Source organism: Rattus norvegicus, chromosome 2, assembly GCF_036323735.1.
Source record: "Rattus norvegicus strain BN/NHsdMcwi chromosome 2, GRCr8, whole genome shotgun sequence".
Lineage (NCBI taxonomy): Eukaryota > Metazoa > Chordata > Mammalia > Rodentia > Muridae > Rattus > Rattus norvegicus.
The window spans coordinates 208,374,531-208,401,138 of record NC_086020.1 but is presented as its reverse complement, the minus strand read 5'-3'; the positions used below and the strand labels follow the sequence as shown (position 1 = coordinate 208,401,138).

The 26,608-nt window shown below is 39.0% G+C and overlaps 1 protein-coding gene across 6 annotated transcripts in view; it reads right to left on the bottom strand.

The window, feature by feature from the left end:
• Positions 1 to 26,608, bottom strand: part of Plppr5 (phospholipid phosphatase related 5) — a 279,779-nt gene that overhangs the window by 21,698 nt on the left and 231,473 nt on the right. For 4 of the 6 annotated variants that reach the window (XM_063281942.1, XM_039102433.2, XM_039102432.2 and 1 more), the window contains 2 exons: positions 21,988 to 22,164; positions 12,559 to 12,678 (listed from right to left, as the gene is read on the bottom strand). In XM_063281942.1, the coding sequence (XP_063138012.1) occupies positions 12,559 to 12,678; positions 21,988 to 22,164 (297 nt within the window). Of the gene's footprint in view, positions 1 to 12,543; positions 12,679 to 21,987; positions 22,165 to 26,608 lie in introns of all 6 variants that reach the window. The other 2 variants (XM_008761462.4, XM_063281943.1) reach the window with 1 other exon arrangement.

Below are 26,608 nucleotides of genomic sequence, written 5' to 3'. Positions count from 1 at the left end.
AAAGAATTTAGCATTTCTGACAAATAACTATTAACTTAATATAGAACCACAGCCCATGTGTTTGTTGCTAAAACACAGTGTTGTTAAACTTACTTCTCTGTTACATAAGGTTAGCTAATTATATCTTTTATTTAGTATTCTTAATTATCAGAGTAGATTAAAATGTTATACCTGCTTGATTCGAAGTTAACACTAAAATTTCAGCAGATAAAAATGGCCATGGCAGACACATTAATATTCTGTTTGCTGTTCACGGAATTTCAATGTGCAAGCTGTAGTTTCAGACTAATTGCTCCCTGTGAAACAGATGGTGTGGAGTGAGGTGGGCAAGTGCTCAGACTGAAATAGCATTTGTTCGTTGACAGAGATCTACCTCACTACTTCAGTTTTGAGGTATGAATTCAGACTCCACGCTGCAAGCTGGGTTTTGTTGTTGTTTTTATTGGCTCCAACCTCAGAATTCTTTACAGCCTCCTCCCTTTAGCTTCTTCTTCTTTTAAAAAGCCATAAATATATAGAGAAGTAAGCCTTCAGAATGACTAATATCAAAATAGATTCAGACCTGTAATACACTATGTCTTAGACACTGAGATCGCTTAGTAAAACATTGACCCTGAATGATTAACCCTGATGCACACGGGATTGCATTAAGAGAGAGCGTGGAGATCAACATCACTGTATCACAGCGACATCACAAATAGGCTCTTTCGTCACACTGCCCACTCAGAGGAGCTCTGTTGAGTTACATAGACAGAGATTCAGGCATGACTATAGGACAGAGAGTAAGCCCAAGTTGTTGAGGAATAGAACTTGCTGACCATCCATTAGCAAGTCTTCTCTCTAGTCCACAGCACAGCAGCAGGCAAAATACTGAGGCTTGTCCTTGAGTGCAGGTATCCCCTGGTACAACAGTCACTTTGTCTCCTAAAAGTCATTTCAGAGGGTGAAATTTAGAAAATTTAAGACCAATTCTGATATTCCACATGTTGGAGTGGCCAGGAGACCGAGCTCAGACGCTCCACAAGAGAGCAACTGGCCATAACCACTGAGCCATCTCTTCAGTCCAATTTAAGTCCAGATTTAATGCTCCAAGATCTATGTGGGGAAAATCTCCATTTTACTCTGTATTTCTCTCTATATATGGATTACACCCTATCAACAGAACCATGCAGCATAATCAGAATGTCATGGAAGCCAAGCCTCACTTTTATGACACTAGAATTTGGTGATGGCTTGCTATTTGACAACATCTGCCATACAGCAAATTCCTTTAAAAAAAAAAAAAAACCTCAAAGATGCAAAAGTAATTCAGAAAAGCATTCAGAATTGTAAGATTTCAGAAAATAAATTTTGAAACTACTAGGGGCTATTTCATGAAAGAAGACTGCATTTCGGATGGGGGGGGACTGAACTAAGAAAACAGCAGCAGAGGAGCTGACATGGGAGATGCAGCCCTCATGTAGTTGTGCCGGGAACCTGCACAGAAGGACGCAGGTCTCTGTATTTACTCGGTTTGCAGCGCAGCTCCAACACCAGTGCGCTAATGCGCACATACGTTTATTGCCTTAACTGGAGGTGTTCACAGTGGCTAATCCCCAGTATCCAGCCGAAGAGCCGGGCAAGGCAGTCTTTAAAGGACGTCCCCTGTGAATTTTCTTCTTGATCATCTTCCATATATTGGTTTTGGAACACCTACGAAACGTGGTTTTACACGTGATTTCAATTTAACTTCTTTGCTTCTGTGAGCTTACTTGTTGCTTCAAAGTTCTAAGTTGTTACATTGTTAGGATACGCTCCATGATTAAATAAGGTTTGAAAAGCAGCCTAAAGGGATAGCATGCTCCACGACCCTCAGTAAGTTATCCTGTGACCATTTCTTCAAAACAATTTGTAAGTGAGTGAGGTCATTTATTAGAGAGAAGTGGGTAAAATTCCTTTCTTACAAGATGGCAAAAAGACCCTGTAAATTAATAAGAAATTGTAGACTCAGCATAAGTTTTTAACATAAAATGGGATGTCTTTGTTCTGGTTTATTGACTAGGGATTTGTCCTCTCAGTGAGGAAGTTGAATGGCACAGTAGACTCAGCAGGCAGAAGGGCTGAATATCAGGTGTTTAAATGTAGGGTCCAATCAAAATGGAAGATTGCCAAGCAATTAGACCATCAAAACCCCTAGCTTTCTCACCAGCAAAATACAGATCTGCTTATGAATGGATTTTTATTAATGTTAATACATTAATAAAATAATATGATACATGCATATTTCTTGTCCCCATTCCAACAATCTATTCGAGTTTATCTACTATTTATTTGTGGTTGATAAAATTCAAACGAACAAGCTAAATAAAATTAAATGTTTTAATCAAAAATGAAAAGGAAAGAAAGACAAAAAGAATTAAAAATAGTGTGTAGTTTATATAAAATTCACCATTTGTTCTTTCATCATAATGTCCACAGTTCAGGAAGCACACAACGATAAGAGCTAAATCATTTTCAAAAACCCAGGGCTTCTTACAAAAAGAATACAGATTCATTTAATGACCCAAGACAATTTATGCTCTGTGTTCTACTCCATAAGCAACAGTTTTTGATTACGGTCTCCCTCCTGTGTTGGGTGCTTGTGCCACAGGATACATAGAATTTCTAAAATACAAAATATATCATATTCTGAAACACATCTGGCACTAAGGGTTTTGAATAAAGAGTCATAGAGCCACTGTTAAATCCACCAGCGAGTCCATTGTTACAAGAATGCTGCCTCCATTTTGCTAGGGGAAGCTAGATTGGATGACATAATCATAAACATTGTCATACTTCATTCTCCTATCTGCATCTGTATTTTATTTGTTGTCTGCTTTGAGGCAGGGAATATGGACAGGAGAGAGAACAGAAAATGCCTATTGTGATGGCCCGTGCCTGTAATTCCAACCAAAAGATAGGATACAGAGTTCAAGAGTGGATGTTGCTACTTAATGAGTTCAAGATCAGCTGGGGTTACAGACGCTTCCAGAAGAAACAAAACTTCCAAACAAGATAAGCAAGAAAAGTAGTACCCTAAAAGGAGAACATGCTCTGTGATCCCCACAAATATGTCATGTGAAGTCTTCCTCCTAACAATTTGTGAAGGAAGTAAGATCATTTGGTAAAACGAGAACTTTTTTTTTTAATGATAAAGACACTATTAGAGAGATTCAGACTTGGGGCTGTGGAATTGGCTGTAAAATTTAAAGTAGACAATTGTTTTGTTTACAGAAAGTGGGAAGGCAGGAAAATAAAACTCAGAAACGAACTTCATTGGAAGAGGACTTTTTCTTTTTTCAGACAGTTTCTGTTCCTACAGCGACTTTGTTATAGGGAAGGGTTTTGTTTTCCATTCCTTTTCAGTGCAATTAAAAGGGGCTAAAAGCTACTTTCTGAGAGACAGGGTCTCTGGAAGGCTTCCTTTGACAAGTTAATTAAATGAAGGACAGGTCTAGGTTAGATACAGAGATCAGGAGCCTAAGTAGTCACGGAAGAAGCAGCTCCCAGCTCAGATCTTTAGTGGCACTGGTGATCGTCCTGGGTTTCACGTTAGAGTTTGACTAAACACAGGCACATATCCAGAGGCTTGGATCTAATCGGTCAGAGGCCTTACTCAGGCACCAGAATGCTGAAAGGCTCTCTGGTTGATCCTAGTGTGCAGCCCTTACTGAAAACTGCAACATCGGAGGATCTGCTGACACATTTGCATTGACTCCAAGTTATGGCTTAATATCCAAATCTTCCCGGAAGCAAGATGTCTATCATCTTGATCTCCCGACCTAAGCCAAGGCCCACTGCAGCAGAAATCCCAGGGCTTGCAGCCCAGAAATTTACCAGGTTTGAAAGTGCTATAAAAATGGCCCTTGGTGGATGTGGTGGATGTAGGTATGCAAATGATTTGCCCTTCACAATTGTATCCTTCCGGTGATGACTCACCACTTTCTTATCTGTCACACAGTCTTGGCTTTATTCCCAGAAACCTATCACTTTAGGATTGTAAGCTTCTAGTTTCCCTTGTCTGTCTGACTGCAAAGTTTGACCAAGTAGATATTTCTTGACTGCTAATTCCTATATCCACTCTTGTTTGGGCTTCTATTTTTTTCCACTTATCTGGTCCCCATTTTTGATGCTTAACATCCCCTAACCTCTTAGCACCACGCACTTACTTTACCTGTTGGCAAGTGATCCTGTCTTTTCTTCGGAGATACTGCAAAGTACAAGTTGGTGTCCCTGCATGTCCTCACCTACCACAGCTCTTGGCACTGCCCTCTGTGTCTGCTTTCAAAACAATCTCCCTCATCACTCTACTGCAATCTCACATGATTGGGAAATCTACTACAGGCCTTTGACTTGGTATTTTATTCAAGTTTCATTTATTAAAAATCCTAATAGAAATCATGTTGATATTGTTAATAACTAAAACTTACCATAAGTTAATTCTCATGTTTAATTTAAGCTAACTAACTGTAACCTTGTTTGTTCGATTCCCTTTTAACCTTTAAAAATGCTCTGGATTCACCACATAAACAAAGAGTATTCCCCAACAAAGAAGAGGTAGAGGACATAGATAAAGAAGCAGATGCACAATAAACTCTTTATAACCAGTTGCTGATTAGCACCAATTATATTGCCTGTCTCCATAAAAATGCACTAGTCAGTAAAAACCCAGATGGCCCACTTTCCTTTTCCAGGTGTGTGTGTGTGTATGTAATTTATGAATGAATACAAAATGTTTATTCATAAAAATCCTGTACATTAATATTTATGTCAGCTGCATTCATAATTTTTTTCAATGACATTCAACCCGAATACCCTCTAGCCTTCCGACGGGAAAAGAAGCTAAGGTATAGTTACCCAACAGAATGCCGCTCATCAATAAAAAAAGGAAAGGAGGGAAACCAATTGACACCCAAAAAAGAGCCAGACTTCAAAGCTTACATACACCGTCAGCCCATTTATGACACCCTGGAAAAGGTAGAAAGGAGCACAGGCACAGACAGCAAATCAGTGGTTACCAGGGCTGGATGTTGGAAGTGGCCCACTACAAAACCATTCTGGGGAGATTGAAAATTCTATAGCTCATGTAACAACACTAGTTGATTGTTACATGAAAGCCTACTTTTTTCAGAACCCATAAGATTGCAAATATTAGGGACTAGGGAGATAATAAAGTGATTGCTCTACAAGATTGATGACCCAAGGTCCATCTGCAGGACCCACTTAAGAACCATCAGGTATGGTGGTGCACATTTGTAAGCCTCGTGCTGGACAATCAGAGACGGGCAGAGAGCCTGGGACTCACAGGCTAACCAGCCTAACTCACTGTCAGTTCAGAGATCCTGTCTCAAAACAGATAGATTACATCTAAGGAAGATACCCAAGGTTCGCTTCTGGTTTCAACATAAACATGTAGATATGCACCTGCACACACACACACATACACACACACACACACACACACACACACACACACACACACACACACACACACGCATAAACATAAAGATGGTTTTACAGGCTATAAATTAGTTTTTATGCCTGAATTTAATTTAAAAAACAGGACTAACAGCCATGAGCTGTCCAAAGGCAAGGTACTAATGTTTAGAATTTGGATTTTTCGATATGGAATAATTGTTGCAACGTCCGATTGTTTTGATTCCACAAGAAAAATATAAAATAAATGTACTGGAAAGTATTCTAATAACACATTTAAAATGATCTACTTATTAGTTTGTGTCTATTGAGCTAATGAAGAGTCTGAAGAATAATATTTTCTACTGTCAGAGAGGACATAGATACATGAATTAAACGTAAAGTATTCATTCCCCATTTACTGTTTCCATTCCTATGAACTTAAATCAATACTTAACCACACAAGGACACATATCTGTAATGCTTGCTTTAGTGTTGTTAGTAACTGGGAGAAATTGGAAGAAGAGGCTCTTCTTATAATTTCTACAGATAATTTCTCCACATCCTTTTATACTATTATACAAGAGAATGGTCTTAAACTTGATCTCTGGATTGAAAAATGTGGAATATATTATCCCCAAAATGAAAAACAACATTTTTATTATGGTCAGTTTTGTGACCCTGGTCATGTTACTTCATTATACGATGGCAGTAGGATGTACTCCAATGTTTTGTTATAGAGACTAAAATGCCATTTTATGTGTGACGTTCCCTGCCTAGCTTGAGACATCTGTTAATCTTTTATAGAACCTTAGCTTTTGCTGCTAAGTTTGATGATATGGTTGTTTTATTTATTGATTTATAACCGTATCTATGGTAACAGATGTGAGCAAACCTAATCATTTGTTATAAACCTACCTATATAAAAACCCTTGTATACAATCCCAAAGTGTTTGTTTTTATTTTGTGAGACAGGCTTTCATTATGGAGCCTAGGCTAGCCTCACAGTCTCTATGTAGGCACCATGGTTTTCTTACCTCATCCTTCAAAGCACTAATGTTACAAGGATGTGGCACCACACATGACTTTCTCACAGGGCCTTGAAATCTACTTTAAGAAAATGTTTCAAGGGGCTTGGGGCGATACTGCAGCAGGAAAAATACTTGTCATATAAACAACAAGGACCTGAGGTGGGATTCTGAGTGCCCAGGTAAGAAGCTGGGCATAGCAGGCATGTCTATTGCCTGGTGCCATGGGTAAAGAAACAGGCTCATTGGCCAGCTTATGCAGCTGAATTGACCAGATACAGGGTCAGTGACAGAATATGTCAGAAAACGATGTAGAGAACAATAGAGGAACACACCAGGTTCCCTACAAAAGTTCATACATGTTCATGCACACACACACACACACACAGAGAGAGAGAGAGAGAGAGAGAGAGAGAGACAGAGACAGAGACAGAGACAGAGTCAGAGAGACAGAGACAGACAGAGAATTTCTTGCTATAGGCACTTCCTATTCATTTTGTTTTGTTTATCTGAACGCTTCCTTCCTTCTTTTTTCTACCTCCCATTTCTCTCTAACCCTTTCCCTATTCTCTCCTCTCCTCTTTTCTCTCTTCATCCATCTTGCCATTTCCTTTTACTCTTTCTTCCTTTCTTTATTATTTATTCAATTATTTGTTTCAGATTGGGTATCCATCTCAGGGTTTCAAGCACAGTAGGCAATCAACTACTAAACTACAACTTCAGCCCTGCATTTTAATTTTTTAACCAAGAAACAAGATATCCAAGTTGCTGACTTTTGCTTTTTGACCCCTTCTTTACCTAAAACAGTAAATTTAAAAGTGAGGAGGGATGTGTTAGTTTTAAGACAGTGGGCTTGGTTTACTGTCTATTCCCCTAATTATAGTGATGTTTTTCTCTACTGTAGAGTATTTCTGTAGAGTACTTTCTCCACAGAGATGCTCCACACCAAGGGGAGAGGCTGACAGCTCTGAACATCTGCCTGTGTTTGAATGTGTGTGCTGCTGGGAGAGATTGCTCACCCAGCACTCCACCACTGCACTCTCCCTCAACTAACGGCCGAGTGAGTCATATCCGCTCAAGCTATATTCGTCACCCACGATGCCATTCAAAAGTAATTCTCAGAAAGAAGCTTTTACAAAAGGCCCCTGGGAAACTGAAAAAAAAAGTCTGCTTGTCATTCTTTATCTTGTATAATACAATTCATAGATAGTGTGGAAAAGTCAATCCTGAATACACAGGCCTAAACAGCAAAAACAATCCTAAGAAATTGTGACAAAGGATGTTGGTGTGTCTACTGCAGTGTTAGTGCAAAAGATCCTAATGGATGCTGCAAGTATTTTTTTTGTTTAAGGTTTTTTCCATAAAATATATTTTTATTATGTTTTCCCTTCCCTCATCTCCTTCTAGATTCTCCCTCCTTCTCCCCCTACCTAATTTTATCCATCTGTCTATCAATCAATCAATCTATTATCAATCATCCATCTTTAATAAAAAAGACAAAAAATTTTAAAAATGCATAAAATTTTTAAAAAATGAAAATCAAAACAAATAAAAACATCCCAGAAGTACATACCTGTCACATTTTATTTGTTTCCAGAAGTACATACCTGTCACATTTTATTTGTTTCCATTTTAAATTTGGTTTTAAAGCAAAATAAACCACATGAGAATAGTATGTAAATTTCTATTTCTTTTCATGAATTTCCATATATGCTCAAAACTATGTGCCTAAAGTATGTATTGATTTATGCTCATTAATGATTGTAATGTCTAATCAGTACTAAAGTTGACTTATGTAGTCCTATAGAATATTACATACCATTCAGCAGTTCTATGAAACAAAGGTTTGCTTTATAGAGAAGCAACTGAATCTTAATAGATGGATGGTTATAATATCCTGTAACTTCAATGGAATTTTTATCAGGGAGCATGGCAGTGTGTAATCATGCTTCCCTTTGGCAATAAAAAAAAAGACACCACACACCCAAGAAATCCTGAGTTTGAAGTTGAAAATTAGCTCTTTCATATACACGCACATGCACACATACTCTCTCTCTCTCTCTCTCTCTCTCTCTCTCTCTCTCTCTTTCTCTCTCTCTCTCTCTCACACACACACACACACACACTCCCCATTCTGAATACATTTCAGCTCCTATTTCTGTTTGACTTCTGTCATACTATAGTCTTCTACCAAGACAATGGAAAGGCCACTGCTCAGGCTTCCCTGGTCATTGGACATTGCTTTTCACTCTACTGATGGTTTATTCACTCAGGGAGTTCGCTTACATTACCTGTCTCATCGACTGGCACAGGTTACACATTGGTGATTAGCAATTTATCCTACTAGGAAGTCTACCTGAAAACTATTCCTTCTAGTATACTCCTTTTCTTGTTGACAAGAGCAAATTATTTTCCTTTGATTGATTAATGTCTTATCATCTGAAATGGAATTTATATTTGCAGCTGGCTCTATCTACTTTATCATTCTTTGGATCTCCAGTATGCAGACAACCATTATAGGACCACACATTTTCAATCTAATACCACCTGCTTTATTTTAGACAGTACACACCAATAAACACAAACACACACAGTATGTGTGTAGTATGTATGCATGTAGGTACATATGTCTCTAGAGAACTATGTCTGATAGAGCAGAGTCCTAATTTTTCTGCATGGAAATGTGTGTAACTACACAAGGTATATACTCTGACAACCTCCAAACCCCTGTGGCTCCCAATGCCTAGCTTTCATACTAGACATTGGTGGCTAGGTTCTGTGATCCACTTCCCATGCCTTCCTGTCCTGTTGTGTGGACTGAAGCAGGCTCCTACCAGGATAAGGCACAGGCCAACAAGGTGGGAGAAATTCTCAAGGCCCAGTAAATTTCTGACCAATGAAGTCTCTGTCAGTTTGATTCGCAGGCCAGTCGCCAAGTCCAAATTAAATGAAGCAGAAAAGATATTCTGCATTAAGGAGTAGTCAGTGGTTGAGACTAACACTGTCTCCTACCACAACATCTGTAACTGTTACTTTCCACGTTGTTAACAATGGTTACAATCTGTAATTGTATACTTCTTCCATTGTTGTTAATTTTCAGTGAATCTCTAAGAGGTTCTAGTGAATACTTCAATTTGACCTTGTATCTGCTTAATTCTCCCATATTAAATGTTCAAATATTACTTGAAAAAGAAGGTTTATTTTTTTTTACAGTATATCCTAAGATATAAAAAAATTAGATAATGCTGTCACTGCTCTGATGGCCGCCCTGTCCTAGAAGATAGGCTTTGGTGAGCATCTTCTCTACCTGGTACCTTTTCTCACGTCAGGTGTTTTGGATTGCTCTTTTACTCTTTAATCTACTTTTTAAAAAAGCAAAATAGTTTTTATTTTAATTGTGCATATCCATGTGTGAGTTTGTGCACTTGAGCACAGGTACCTGCCAACGTCAGAAGTATAAGATCCCCTAGAGCTGGGTTAAACTGACGTAAGGCTCCTAACACCAGTGCTGGGACTAGAACTTGGGCCCCTTCATCTGTCAGGAATCAATCATCAAAGTTTGGGTGGAGAAGGATTTCTCTCACTGTAGATTTTTTTTAATGCTGCATCTAGTCAAAATTCCTAACATTCTGCTGTAATTTTTACTCTGATAATCAGCTGTTATGAAGTCAAGACCTTCTTTATTCTTTCTCACATAGGCAATAAAGGAGTAGAACTATAATTGGTTGCATCATTATTTCCTAGAAGAAAACACAGATCCTTGGTTCTTGGATTCCTAAGGGAAATTAATAGTGTCTTTTACATTTCTGGCAATATCCTGAAGCCAGCAACACTGCCAACTCTTTTAGAAATGAACCTCGAAGGAGGAAGCAAAGAGAATGAATTTAGGGAACACGGTGATGTGATATCTGAAGGGGTCTGATAACTCTAGGAGTGAGATGATAGGAATTCTAAGATAAAAAGGAAAGACACCTGCATGTACAGGAGCCAGAGCCACTGTACTGAGAGGACGTCAGATGACACCAGGTGGACCTGAACACACAGGAGCTACAAACAAGACTACCACACTTAATCTGGCAGAGAAAAATAAAAAGAGATCCACATGTCACATGGTATGGATTGTGGATTCTGTCATGGGGACATTCACCACTGATTTAATAATCATCCATAGCTAGGTACTTAGACTCTTTATGACTTAATGTGATAAACAGATGAATAAAATTATTAGCCTCTTCCATATTTAGTGGTCATTGGACTCTGATGAGATGCTTTCCACAGATGAACCATTAATTTCCTAAAAAAGAACAAATATTCAGATATTTTTACTCAGATTTGAAAGAACCCATGTCTTTTCCTCATAAATTATGGTATTTCTCGTGTAACAAACTCCTTACAGTTAAGGGGAAAATCATTAGCACAGAAATGAAATTTACCTGTGTATAATCATTATACTGTAGGTCTTAGTTTAGCAAATGTGTGGTTTGAACATAAGAGGTTTTCCAGTTTGCATAACTTGCAGAAGAAACACACCAAACATTGGGGGAAAAAACAAACCAATGACAGCATGGTATGATACTAAAGCTCTTAGTCCTGCCTGCCCATCAAAAGTTGACACAACGCTTCTCTTCAGTCATCAGAAGACCACTGTGAAGGGACAAATGACAGTCTTTAACTACTGGTTATCACAATCAAAGGAATAGGGGGATTTTGCATTGCTCCCTTCCTTTGTTTATGTAATGTGAACCGTAATGAAAGGCAATATATTTATTCTACGCAACCCTCTCCCTCTCTCTTTCTCTCCCTCCCTCCCTCCCTCCCCCTTCTCTCTCTGTCCCTCTGTCCCCCTTCTCTCTCTCTCCCTCTCCCTCTCTCTCTCTCTCTCTCTCTCTCTCTCTCTCTCTCTCTCTCTTTCTCTCTCTCTCTCACACACACACACACACACACACACACACACTCAAACACAAACACATGAGTAGAAAGCTCTTGAAGTTTCCTTCACATGACTGCTCTCTGTTCTGGCTGAGAGGCAGAGGAACATGGCCCTCCTTAGGGAGGATGAAATCTGCTCCTAGTTTATTCGTAGCATTCATGCCATGGTCCATGATGAGGTCAGGGACACAGGCCATACCCAGTGCAGAAAACATTCTGATTGGGAATAGGCATAGAAGGATCAGAGAGGATGGCATCTCCATTCTAGCAAGCAAAGGAGCACGGAATTGGCTTTATCTCTCAGCCTTACTTCCCAAATTAAGGAGACACAAATCACTTGGACTTGATATGGAAAACTAAATTAATAGAAGTTCATAAGCACTTTTCTCTGTCAATTTATGGATTCTAGTGGAAAATTCTAGCTCACATAACCTAATATCGTGAAACTTATTTTAAATAAGAGGAGGTAGCATAAACATGAGTAGTAGGAATTCTGAATGCAGAGAATGCAGTAATATCTTATAAGAAAACAGAAGTTGCAAGAACCACTTTGTAAAGTACTTGACATCTTGTTGACTGGGACACTCACTGATGCCTGGACCTACTCTTTAAAACAATGTGGACAAACTCAGCCCAGCCTGACCTGCAGCCTCCCCTGCCTCAAGAAAGTACAGCTGCTGGTAACATGCTGCCTGATCTTTGTGCAATGAGACTCAGAGCGTGGCGCTTGTCTGCTAGCTGCATGGTGACAATTTACGAAGCACTTTCTCACTGAAGAAGGAATGTACTCCATTCCTTTGTAAAAAATATTCATGCATTTGCTTTTCATTTCACCTGGGGATGAGACCACAGAACACTGTTCCTTAGAAAATCTGGCAAAGTGCTGGGTGAGTCCCATGCCTAGTTACCAAGATTCCAGCATGGGTGATATCTGTGGGTACTTTAAATGAGAGATGCACTTTATAAGATGATCTTTCCAGTAGTAAACTCTTGCTAAATTCAGTCATTTAACTGACACCTTAAATTGTGAGATTGAGTAAGCAAAAATAAATAAATAAATAAATAAATAAATAAATAGTCACTCTCTGAAGGCACAAACAGAAATAACTGTTGAATTTAGCCTAGATGATGACATTTTGAAGCTGTGAATCACCTGCACAGATGTTACCTTTTCCAAAGGGCTTTCTACTCGAGGAATGTTGGTCATCGGCATCCGGGCCACATTGTCCCTGTGTAAGTGCCCATTTTCTGGTTGTCTTCCTTTGAAGTTATTTACCACGCATACAACCTAAAATTTCAGGAAACAATTACAGTTAAGTACATTATATATTCCACAACTAGCACCCTTTTGAGGAGTTTCGTAAAAACTCCTGTAGCAACCAAGTTTTAAAATTACCGAAATGCTACATGAATAAAGCTTTACGCCCAGATTTACCATGGATAAATTGGAATAGCTATTCTAATGCAGATAAGCTCACTGATGAATATGCAAAAGAATGAATAATGACAATTCTGTCATTCCAAAATGTTAAAGTATAGACAATGTTCAAACCAATCCAAAAATTAACAACATAACCTTATAGAAATCCGTAGCAGGCTAACCTTTTCTTAATGTGGCTAATCTACAACTTAATTTTCATTCTCATTATTCCCCACTGCTTCAAGATTATTATATTCCCACCAATCCTTGACAGTCGGCACACTCTAATTTAGTAACATTCTTTTAATTATACTAGTTTATTGTCTATTGTCTCTCTCTCTATGATTTCAACAATAGCTTACTGGAGCTACTCTTGAAATAGAAGACCCTTCACATAAAGAGAACTGACCCTCATTTCAGCTGATTATATCCCAGAGGTGAAAGAACGAAGTGAACCATGCATGAAAATTAAGTTCCTGTAATGTTAAAAATACACATTTCTCATTCATCTCCTAAGGTTTCTGATTTAGTGGGTGAAGAAGAGGTTACAGAAGAAGGAACCTTTAAATTTACTGCAAACCTTTCTGATGGCAGATGAATCACACTGAAGAAGTAGTGATTTAAGCAACACAGAAAAAAGACTTCCTCTGGTGAGTTTGTACTGAGCACAGGATGATGCGTTCTCCTTTCCTGGGCTTTATATTCTAGAATAAATAGGACTTACTTATAGTTTCAACCTAACACTTATTTTTAAGTAAGTAAATTCTTGACCAATAATGACATATTTGTATTGTATATTTTCATATATTCATCATTGGAAAACTTGTTAAACTTACTATTGAGTATTTTATTTTAATTTTTTAAAAGATTTATTTTATATTATGTGTATGAGTGCTTGCTCTGCATTATGTTTGTGCAAAATGTGAATGCCTGGTATCCAAGGAAGTCAGAAGAGGAAGACGGGTGCCCTGAATCTTGAGTCACAAACCATTGTGAGCCAACATGTGTATGCTGAGAGCAGAACGCAGGTCATCTGAAAGAGCGGAGAGCACTCTCATCACCCAATCCTCTCCCCAGCTCCATTAGTGCTCAATAATCCTAAATACCAATCAAATCTTGGTTACTCTCCCATTGTTGAGCAAAATTTCCAAGGATACATGATGATTACATATAAAATAATACTTTATATTACAAAATTGTTTTCTTGCAAGGTGTGATTTACCTTTTTTAACCTTCCATTGTCATAGCAATATTGTAGGTTTAAAAAAAATGATCAAAACCTGATAGTACAATACTACAGCTTGCCATGAATTTTCATAAAAGCAAAGAGATAAACAAAGTCCTTTCAGAGAGTTTTCTAAACACACACACACACACACACACACACACACACACACACACATATTCACACCACACACACATATATATACTCAAACCACACACATATACACACTCACACTGCATTCACATACGCACACACACACATATACACACTCATACCACACACACACACACACACAAACACACACACACTTTCTCTGCACCTTGGTCTTTAAAGTAAGGATGGTAAGGACTTGGAGGCAGTTATTCAGTACCCGGTCCTTCTTACGAAGTTGTCACTCCCATGATCCCACTAAGAACTAAAAGAAACTGATTGCTCAAGAAATAGAGTCATAATGCTTTGTCTGTAAAGGCAAGCTATTGAATGGTGTAGTAAATATTTTTGGTTGTGTGAGGTCATAGTCAATGGAAACTATGCATCTCTTCCCTTTTGCCAGAAGAGCAATTTCATCTGTTCATAAGAGAAGCGATATGTAAACACTCTGATGCGGATCCCTTATTAAAGTAGGCAGCTGGTTAAATTCAGTCCACAAACTACAGTTTGATGGATGAGCATTGTTCTAACATACAAAGGATAGATTTGATAACTTCAGAAAATAATTACAATGAAGCAAAATTTCACAACCATATCACAGCATGCACATGCAGGAGCACACATGCGTGTGTGTGCACATGCTCACACACACACACAGACACACACACACACACGACACAGGCACATGCGTGCACACACACACACCATATCACAGCACACACATGTACACACAAACATTTAGACATTTTCACTTTCATTAGAATTGTTAATAATTAGAAATTTGGACGTTGGTAAAGAACTGCTGAAGTACTTGAAATAAGATCAGTTGAAATGAACTAACTGTGTGCTTAGATGTAGAGAACTCTAAAAGGTTCAGTTAGCATCAACATGGGCTTCAGAAATGAGCAGGATTGCTATGCTACTTATTCATTTTGTGTTTCTAAGCTGCAGTTTTAAGTTTTATACGTTGTTGTAAAAATATAAAAAATAAAAACGCTGTCTTTTATCCCACTCTAGATCCAGCACTGTTGTGCCCCAAGATATCTGCTGGATATCTTAATTCTCAATCAGCGAAGCCTCTCTCGCCTGCTTTGCTCCATCCCATATCACACTGTCGAAGGCCTCTCTGAGCTGTCAGCAATCTCTCTACCTACCTAGTTCCCAAGGGAGGCTTCCATGCCAGAAACACACATCCCAACTCTGTGGTGGCCCAGACCAGCCGCCCCACACTCCCTTATACTCAAATCTACACAGGAAAGAACACACAACACAATAACCTTTGAAACATAGGCTCAGAGTGTATATGGCAACTGCTAAACTCTTTCTTTCCGAGGGAAAAGCAGAGATTTCTTTGTAAGAGAAAAGCCATGCTAACATCCAACAAGCTTCCCTTAATAAGGCAAGCAGGAGGTCAAATTAAGTCTGCAGACTGCAGGTATCCTGTGTGTGTGTGTGTGTGTGTGTGTGTGTGTGTGTGTGTGTGTGTGTGTGTGTGTGTGTTTAGAACACTCTTTGGAAGGCTCTTTCTTATTTCTTTGTTTCAATGAAAATTCAGGTTGACATAATGGAAGCAGCTAGAATTTATCTGTGACATGCTTAAGGACCTAATCTATAGTAGATACATACAGAATGGTATTTATTAGCAAAAAAAAATTCTTTTTAACAATTTATTTCAAGTACAAGGAAATAACTAGCTCTTTTTTCACTCTTATTTAAATAAATAGACATTTTATGTGCTAATTTGAAAAAGTCTAGAATTGATGTCCCATTAGCAAATAAAAAAAAGCAGGAGGATGCATGCAAATGTGTGCATGTGTGTGTGTGTGTGGAGGGTATGTGCGCACAGTGCATGTGCCTAGGCTGGAGGTTGACAACAGATATCTTCCAATAAACTTTAAATATTTAGGTCCGGTCTTTTACTTCATCCCAGAGCTCAACAAACCCAGCAGTCTAGCTAGTCTAGATTGCCCCCGACATGTTCTTTCTCAGCCTCCAATGTGCTGAAATTACATACAGGCCATATTACTCACCAGCATTTTTGCAAGCTATAGATCTGAAATGCCTGCATATGTACAAGTACTTTATTGCCTAGTTGTCTTACAGAAGTCTTTCCTGAGCCCTCAACTAGGAAAGCTTACTGTGTTCGGCGTGTTTGTTTGCTCTGTGATCAAACAGAAAGAACTCTAAGTCTGTCACAGCACTAGTGTCATCATGACATTTCCTACTAGATAAAGGAATACTTTGATTCGAGTCTCTTCACAGACTCTACACTGTGCAAATCAGGAACCCCATCTGAAGTTTTCTACCTCTGTACCCCACTGTCAAAGTGAGTGAAATCATTCATGAGTGAGTGCACTAATGAAGGGACATACATTCAGGTGACAAATTTTGTTATATGTCTATGCCATGATGATTTAAAGTTAATTTCCTTTCAAATGCTGTAATTTTAGATCAATGGTTTCTACACATGTACATCTGTATTCTTCTATAAAGATTACACAAACAAACCACCACTCTATACATTTTTTGGTTTCTTTATCTAACATTGATAATAAATTTATATATTCACTTTTCTTCCCCCCATAATGACAGCATTATTAACATTGGGAAGTAAAACAGTATTGCCTCTTAAAATGAGACAAGACCACTGTCAAGCTATCTGCTGTATCTAGATCTCAGATTTTAATCTGTAAAATGAGGACAATATATCTCCATGAAATGCTACAATGATTTTTACTGTTATGTAAAATAACATGGCAAGCTATTTCTTTAGATCAATAAAGCTGAACCCTCCTGCCAACAATACTATGTATCATGTTCGGAACAGATTTTTTGTCATCCATTTTTTTATAACAACAATATTATTGACACACGCTCAAAAACTATTTAATATTTTGCTAAGTATGATGGCTCTACTCTTTACCCTTGCACAATGTAGAAGGATGAGTGCCACATTTAGAACACAATATAACTCATTGTAGGATGCTAACAGCACAGACTGATATGTGGCAGAAATCAAGGGGAAAATGAGAGAGCTAGGTGATCAGAGTTACTGCCTAGGAAGAATGGGACTTGTCCAAGTCTAATCTCAGTTATGTAAAGGATTTGGCTTGAGTTCTAAGGGGTGGGCATGGTAACAAATGCAACAAAACGATGCTTACTACACATGGAATTTCATTGAGCCTTTCAAAGTTACCTGTCAAGGTAGTCAACTAAAGTTATTCACTCATTCATTTTACCCATATATCAGACCCTGTTCCAGATACTTGCAAAGACAAGCAGTGAACAAAGTGAACAGAGTCTTTCTCTCTGGCAAGGATGGAGAGCAAGACACAAATATCAGCTGTGGTATCTAGGACTTGTGTTATGGAGTAATGTGGAGAAGGAATTAAGCGCAGGAATCTTTGTGAATATAGCTTGGCAATGGTCTCACTGTTGGAGGACTAGGGAGATGTAAGTGACGTGTGCGGGGTCACACACCTGCAAAGACAGGTCTCATATTTCCCCCTTCTCATCCACCATTAAAATACATGCAAAGAAAAAAAAACCAAAAACCAAACCAAAACAAAACAAAATCAGAATTCTTGCAGAACAAAGATGTAGGAATGGCAGGGTTTGTTGGTGATAAGGGAAGGGAGTTGATTGTACTTTCAAGAGCTGGATTTGTGTACACGGTAAAATGGGTAGGAAACCTCTCATTAGGATATAAACAAACAGATCATTGTGACCTCTAGAAGTATCTGGAGTTGATGTATTGGGGAGGGTTGTGTTTTCTTCTTGTTACTGGCAATGAACTCTTATAAACAAAAACAGCAAGGTAGTGGTATGAAGGATGTCTGAAGCAAAATGACAGCAAGGAACTGTAAGTGTACAGGAGATAGGAAGCAAGGCGTTCTGGTCAGAAGGACTGGTATAAGACACAAGGAATAACTGGGGTATTGGAAATGAACTTGAAGTAGATGAATCACTGGTTGTGGGGGATGAACCAGTAGAATGAGTCAGAGGCAAATGCAAATGCCATGTATAGATAATGGTGATCGGAGGAGGTGTCCTTCAACCAAGACAGTGGCTCGGAGTAGAGTCATTTGGAATCATTTTAGAATACCAAAAACACTGCAAGATAATTGCCAAACGATTGCAAGCCAGAGTTGGAGTTGCTGCACAAGATAAATGCTCTACTGGGCTGTCCAAATGAGGAACCTGGGAGTCATCACAAGTTGTTGCCTGTACTTCATGCACACCATCTTCTGTTCCCTCAGGCTCTCCCCCCTCCCTTTCCTTTCCAAAGACTCTCCCTTCTCTCCATGTCTCTATGGTCAAATTTACACTGGTTTATTTCCCTCGCTCTCCATAGCATGTCTTCTCTATCTTCACCTGCAGTTTAATTCTAGAGTATATATTTAAAGCACAAATCTCCTAGGGTTAAAGGTAATGAGTGGAAGCAAACTATCACTCATGGAATTGCCCTTGAGTCATTCCTGTGGCCATTCGCTAAGCATGTACTATTCTGTTTACCCTTCTGTAAGTTCAAGAATGAGCCCTTAGGGACGTTGTCATTTCCCTCATTTAGAGAGAGATCCAGTAGCACAGAAAGGCTCAGTAAAGTAGACATTGGGGAAAAAATGGAGTACACGAAGATGCTGGGACTCAAATTTGTTCTAGTGCTATTCCTTTGAAGGCAGTGGCTCCTAATTCATCTATAATTTAAACAAAAGTCCACATTATTCTCCTGATTCACACAGCCCTTCCACCCCCACTGTCATTCATGATGGGGGACTTGCACTGTTTTAGGATTCTACTCTTTCTCATGCATAATCTCTGTCATGAGCCTGCAGTATAGGAAGGGCAGCATGCTCGATGTTCCGATGTAGACTTTCACATTTACTCCGTGTCCCATGTTTTGTTCTCCTTCCTTGCTCAGAGTCCAGACCTATTTATTTTATAAGTTTCCCAAATTGATTCATCCTTCCTGAAAGGTATGTCATCCCAATGAAGTTAATGTCTCCAGTATTGTTGGTAAATTGTCTTTAATCTTCTAGGAAGCTCCATGTTTATTTTCCTTCAGGATAGTAACAAATTTAAATATGTAAGCTTTTTCTCCCATCACCAAACAGAGTGCTTGTATTTGGGTAGGGATTTGGCAGCATTTTATTTTATGATGGAAGAGAAGGAATGGGTTTGAAGGAGTAAGCGAATCCCTAAAACAAAACTCTAACTCCCACTGGAGATGGGCCGTGCGTACATAAGCTTCCTTGGCCCACCAATTGTTACCTATAGGCATTCACAACAATCAATTTTCATATTTCAAAATTTTCGTATTTCAAAATTCATATTTAGTCACATGGCTGAAGCACTGTTGTGGTGTGAACTGTCCATGGAGTCATTTTCTCATGTGTCATATTATTTTTTTTTATTTTATTTTTTTTATTAACTTGAGTATTTCTTATATACATTTCGAGTGTTATTCCCTTTCCCGGTTTCCAGGCAAACATCCCCCTCCCCCCTCCCCTTCCTTATGGGTGTTCCCCTCCCAACCCTCCCCCCATTGCCGCCCTTCCCCCATAGACTAGTTCACTGGGGGTTCAGTCTTAGCAGGACCCAGGGCTTCCCCCTTCCACTGGTGCTCTTACTAGAATATTCATTGTGTCATATTATTTAAAGGGAAACCTTATACTCTAAATAAGATACATTCTTTGATCGAATATGCACAATGGAGGGGCTTGAGCTCAGGGCAAATTTACAGTATACCTCTTCATGTATCAAGTTCTCAGGGACGTATCTGAGAAGCCACTAGGGTTCTGGTTTTAAAGGTTCTTGTTAGTACACTGTGATGCTTTCATAGCAGATAGCAATGGCAAGGAGAAGAACCGCGGGAGGCTGATGAAATGCCAGAGATGATAATCTACACCCAGGGAGCTGAATTCAGTGACATAATTTTCATCAAATTTTTGTTTTGTTTTGTTTCTTTTAAATGTTAACCAGTTTCAACGTCGGTGAGTGAAAGCAGGGAAAGTTTCTGATCCATTCTTCCTCCGGAGTTTCAAGAGGCAAGAGAATTCAAAGAGGCAGAGGTGTTAAAAGATAATTTTAGCCCAAGTCTGTTGCTGTAGTTAGATGATGAAATTTAGCCAAAAGTGCCTGCAAGACTCAACAGTAAACAATCTGCATCGGACCTAGGACTACACCTGTAACCAAGCAACTGAATCTCAGCCATTCATTGCAGCTCAGTTTCTAGCCAATCAGAGGCCATGAGCTGTCAGACTACTACCATAAAAGGCAGTGAATCAGGTTACTTTTATCTCTCCCTGTTCTCTGACTGTAAATGCAAGCTCAGTCTGTGACAGGGAGGGACGTTCTGAACTGACTATTCAACCTATCACGGATTTTTTAAAAGCTTTCCATCGAAGAGTCTCCCAGTGACCTTGAGAGTCGCAGTGAATGACGCTACAAGAAAGAAAAGGAAGCAGATATATGTGGAGCAGACATGCACCACATATTGCTACACCGATCTGCTACAGGAGGTTTTAGAGGGAGCATTTCATTTCAAATTCCAGGCACATCAGTTGTATTCAAACATATAAATGGACAGCTCACACACATTTTTTTCACTACTCATTATTATCTAGAGAAAGGTGGCTGAGGAAGGAAGGAACAGTAGAGTAAGAACAGCTCAAACTGTATCAAAATTGACATAAAGCATTTCTTAAACCATAACGTGTCCCTATAGAAGCCTTTCGATTTATAAACTATACATTTGGTCATCTAGGTAAGTCAGTATGAACCCCCACAAATAATAGAGTGATAAACCTGAAACTCAGACTAAAATCTTCTAACCAAATTGTAGATACACTGCAATCGTACTTTTAGCAGACACACATACAGGTGGCACACCGTTAGACGTCTCTGCACACCCTTCACTGTGTGGAAGACATGGCTAGGCATGATTACGTCTCTGTCACTGTCTCTGACTATTTAGTTCCTGAGGTGAAGTGATACATTTTATAATCATAGGCGGTGGCAACCTTTGTGGAACAGATCTCATACAGCACACAGATTAATCACATGAGGCTCTTGGGTCCTCCAGGATATTTTAATACAATAGAGGTAAACTGGCCTGGGGAATTTTGTAATTATACAAACAACTCAGTCTGCAAAACTTAATTGAGGAGGGACAGGCAAGATTGCTTAGAGGAATGGTTCTCAAACTTCCTAGTGCTGCACCTCTTAATAGAGTTCCTCAGCTTGTGAAGACCCCAAAATTAAGTTATTTTTGTTGCTTCTTTGTAGCTGTAATTTTGCTACTGTTATGAATCCTAATGTAAATATTCGATTTGCAATCCCGATGAAAAGATTGTTAGAGCCCGAAAGGGATAGTGATCCACAGGTTGAGAACCATTAGGTTAGTAGCTCAAGGTACTTGATCACTGAGTTTAACCTTCAACCACCACTTGGTGGAAGGAGGGAACTTACTCTTGCAAGTTGTCTTTTGGACCTCCACATGCTTGACATGGCACATGCGCACTTGTGCATGTATGCACATCCATGTGCACACAAATGTAAATATAAAAACTAGTTCTTGAGAAGGACTCTTTAAAGCATTTCTCCATTTTATATAAAAGTATTTTATGTATGGAATTAATTTATTATTCTTCCCCAAACCTGATCTTAAGAATAAATAAGCAAGGAAGAGGAAATAAGTAGTCAAAAACATCATGTTATATACCCCAGTGATTCATCCTTGCCTTTTCTTAGAGGTGGTTTATTGAAAGTTTACTAAAAATAATCTTTAAAATTGTACTTACCAGAAATACTGCTATCGATATTCCAACTAGAAAGCCTGCTATCACGTCTGACCAATGATTCCGATATTCTGCTACTCTATTGAGTCCAGTAAGAAAGGCCAAACACATTAACCCCAAGCACAGGACAGGCTTAGCCAGTCTGGTTCCTTTGGCTTTGATCGTGTTGGTAATGTACATCTGAAATAGCAAACAAAACAAGACTTTACACAAAAGCATTTTCTTCAGATACACATGAAATGCATTATATATAAATTACAAAAATATATTTATCAATAATATATGTCTGTATGGTTTTAGCAATCAACTCCAGTGTATGATTTTTATAGTTTAAAAAATGTTGACTGTGTGCTGTTTGAGGTGTGTAGCCCAGGCTGCCTTCCAACTCCTTATTTAGCCAGAGTTGAACTTGACTGTTGGGTTCATAGTTGTGTCCCACCACACTTGGAATGAATTTTTGATGATGATTTTATAAGTGTGGAATTTAAGTGTGCCAATTATTTAATTATACTTATCTGGCATGGCCATTTGTTATTAATGAGCATGTGTGCACATACATGCAGGTCATGATCAGATATATCAGATCCCCTGGAACTGGAGTTACAGGCAGTTGTGAGTTGTGGATGTGGATGCTGGGAATCAAGCACCAGCAGTATGTTTTTATGTGCCGAGACATCTCTTCAGTCCTATAACAACCAATTCTTATGCAATAACATCAATCATCTGGGAACAGGAAGACAGTTATCCCAAGTCTCCGCCTGTCCTCCACCTCACAAACATTTTCATTGCAATTTGGTTTCATCTGAGTTTACAGGTCAGATCACTCCCAACATTATGATTAGGAAGGGAACACTGATGCGGTAATAGTGTTTCCATCTGTATGCACTGTATGGAAAAGATATATACTTGATCATATCAGAACTGCAAAACTTGCTAGAAAAAGAGTTAAGCGGCAATTTCTATCAAATTGTGCCTGTAAAGAAGGTAGTCTAGTCAGAGTGGAGCCAAGGCTGGCTTTATATGTTGTTGTCTGAAAACATGAGATTAAATACCAATACAGAGCACAGAGTGTCAACTGGTTACACGGAAGAAAATAAATCCAATTTGTGAGCCGGCATGTTCAGCAATAATTTGGTTCTACTTCCAATGTCATTTATTCTATAGCTTCATTGCTCAGAATTGAAATCACAGATCATTCTCTTAGTGAACCTGTGGACTTCAAGTGGATGCTGTCAGATAGTGTTCAAGTAAACCATGCTGAAATTGTGGAAGAAGCAGGTTTGAAAGTACAACTAGATTGCATAGTGTTGATATCAGGAATATCTGGTATATAGATGGATATAATGTACTATATACTATAATCTTGACTATTATCTCAAGTCAGATAGAAAATACATTTGTTTGTGAGGGTAGACCAAAAGAGCAGTGTCAAAATAATGACCATTTTAGAATACTGTGAGATCCAGTAATTCTCTTTCTTGCTTTCCTTTTTTCAGAGTAATGTCTGCAGCCTGTTATCATCCAAAACTCATGAGCAGTTCAAACAATTCTAGATCCCCATGGCCATTCTATCCCATCCTAATTTGTGCCAGGGCTCAATATTCCGAGTTAACTATAAAAGGAAGGAAAAGGGATTGGCTCAGTTGGCCAATGACTTCTGGAGTAAGATCTGTAGATTCTAAGCTTGTGTTCTGAGTCCTTAATCATGTCAGTTATAGAATACAGGGATGCCCAGGGGAAGATGAGAAAGACCAAAGGATGCTTCTTCCCTTGTGAGACAGAGTCTTAAAGAAATCTGCCCGCGAGAATAAAAAGAATGTCAAGCTAGGGAGGTTTTGCAGTGATCCTGTTAAGAGGGTAATCCCTCACGTGAATGGTGCATGGAATTGGGATCTCTTGTGGAGTCTTCTGTAACACAGACGGACGGTTGGTTGATTTCTTCAATTCTACAAAACTCAAAAGATACCCTAGTCTTATTCAAATAAATGTGAGTTAACTGAATGAAACAGATCATGCTAATATCTCTTATATCTGCCACTTAGTGAGTGGTTTCTGTCCAAGACAACGTTTTTAAAGACTTTATCTCACTAAATATTTAATATAATCCTATAAATTACATATCATTACTATCTTCATTTTATAAATGAAAGAAATGCATTAAGACACAACTTATTGTGGACCACACAACTTTGTTTTTGAGGTGGCACTGGTAGCAAACTAAAAATGGAAAGGGCATATGAAGAAAGGACTTAGGCACTTCCTGATCATAAGGCTTCCTTCCTATGTCTTATTTGAATTGCCTTTTTGTGGAGGGGCAGGAAAGAAAATGGCTAACAGACTTAAAAAGAGATAATACGAGAGAGCTGGAACTAAACACACAAAAAAGATGCCACAATGGCATTCTAACAGTGACAAGATACCCTGCCCCATCATTAGGGAAAAATATGATGAAGGACAAAATCCCTGAAGAATCTCTATGGCTTTGGTAAATGCTTGCCATCAGTCCCCACAGGCCCTCTTAGATACAACTTAACTCTTGGTCAATTCTGGTGCTCCAGGCAAACTTTTGGATTGGGCTATAGTTGCTTCAAATTCAAAGATGTCTCATTTCCTAAATTACCCTTGTAACATAAGAAGGTTTACAAAGAGGTTATCAAACAACCTCACCACTATAGAAGCTAAGGTAAAAAGGCCTTTATTAGAAAGAATTCAAGTTTTGCTTTTCTTCTATTAAAGTCGAGGCTAATGCCCCAACCCAGAATGGAATGCGGGAGGTCACAGAATTTCCAGAGCTGTGGGAATAAAAAAGGTGACAAGAATTTTCCAAACCATTAACATAACATTAAGATTGATTATAGCAGTGCTTTGTAAAATACACATCTTCATGGTTGAAGCATAACCACCATGAATATAACAGAAGACAAATTAGAGAAGTTTCCATTTGAACTTGGCAACTCTCTAGTACTTTATGAAAACAAGTGGCGTGTAAAGAGTTTATTTGTGTTATCCTTGCAGAAATTCTATTACCGCTAATCTGCAGAAGGAGAAATCATAGCATAATGACCTATCAAGGAAGCTGGATATAGGACAGGAATTGATTATTTATGCTATGTTGGTTTCTAATTCACTTATGAAACCATCTAGGTTAACCAGATGTGAAAATGTAGCTAAAATAAACACAAACAGAAGGAGAGTGATTTGAGCAGGATGGTGTTTCCTCCATCCTCAAGGGTCTGTGGATGCTTGCAGCCTATGCATTTAGCTATGTTACCAGTCCTTATTCCATACATGCCCAATAGCAAGAAGATGCAGAAGGCCAAAACTCATCATCTGATTCTTGTTAATATTCCAGTATATATTTCTTCATATTTATCTTTCCTTATTTAAATATATACAATAATTGATATGTATACACATGGTTTTTGCCTTTACAAAAGAATATCCACATATTTAAGAAAATGCACATATGTTTATTAAGCACCTACTATGTGCCAAGGGCTGTGTTAAATTTCTCCAAGGAAGAAAGATCTAAGGTTTGATCCAGAAGGATAATCATGGGTGATCCAGGCTGAGAAGATCCAGGGGAAACTGAGAGTTTTGTGGGGAGCTAACCTAGGTATAGGATGCAACCAGGTTAATCCAGTCATGTGCTCTCAAAGAACCTTGCTCTTATTCCTGGAACTCATGCCACTGGGTCTTACTTGATGCCCTTACTCCAGGGAAGATATAGAAATCAAGTCCAGTTCTTCACTGTAAACTCTGTGCTTGGCACTTAGCCAGACTTCCAGGGGGTCCTCAATAAAATTGAACTTAATAATGAGAAGATTGAGTGAGGTGCTCGTGCTGAGTTATGAGTGAGAGAGAGAGAGAGAGAGAGAGAGAGTATTTTTTAACATCTGCCTTTCTGTAGAATAATGCAAATGATGTGGGGTGGGCAAGCAGTGAAAGGTACCCTAATCCCTGGTTGAGATAGGTCAATCCCTGGGAGACCCTAAAAGGAATGGCAGGTGCATTCCCATTTTCCTAGACTATCAAGGCCTCAGGTAGTTGCACTCCCCAAAGACTCCTGTAGAGAGGTTTTAGACAGACCAGTCATTTAGGGCAATGCCTGAAGCCCCTCCCCTACAGGTGAGGACCTGACCACAGGTCATGCAGGCCCAAGACAGATCAACCACAGAAGCGGGACCACGCCTCCAAATATGTAGATGAGCTCTTCCCAAGCTCTAAGGCCAAACCACAGGAAGTACCTGCGGTCAGACACTGACCCGCCCAAAAACTGTATTTAAGAGTTGTGTTCAAAATTAAAGGTGTGCGAAAATTATTCCATCATCTGAGAGCTTCTGTCATAAGAGCTGTAACACTGCCACTTGAGGAAGAGATCTGCTCTCCTGAAATTATCTCCACTAGAAGCTCCCCTGCACCTCTTGCAGTCAGCTAGTCAGTCTCCTACTGGCTCAGCCAGCCCTAGCAATGGAAGCCTTGGTCAGTGGCAAGGAGCAGGATCTGCAGCAGGGGCAGCTGAAGCTGCCCACTTCCCCCCATTCTAGATCTCTCCACCTCACCTCAACCTGCACACCTAACTGGGCCAGAGATCCACTATGAAGAGCCCTTGGGCGTCAGAGCC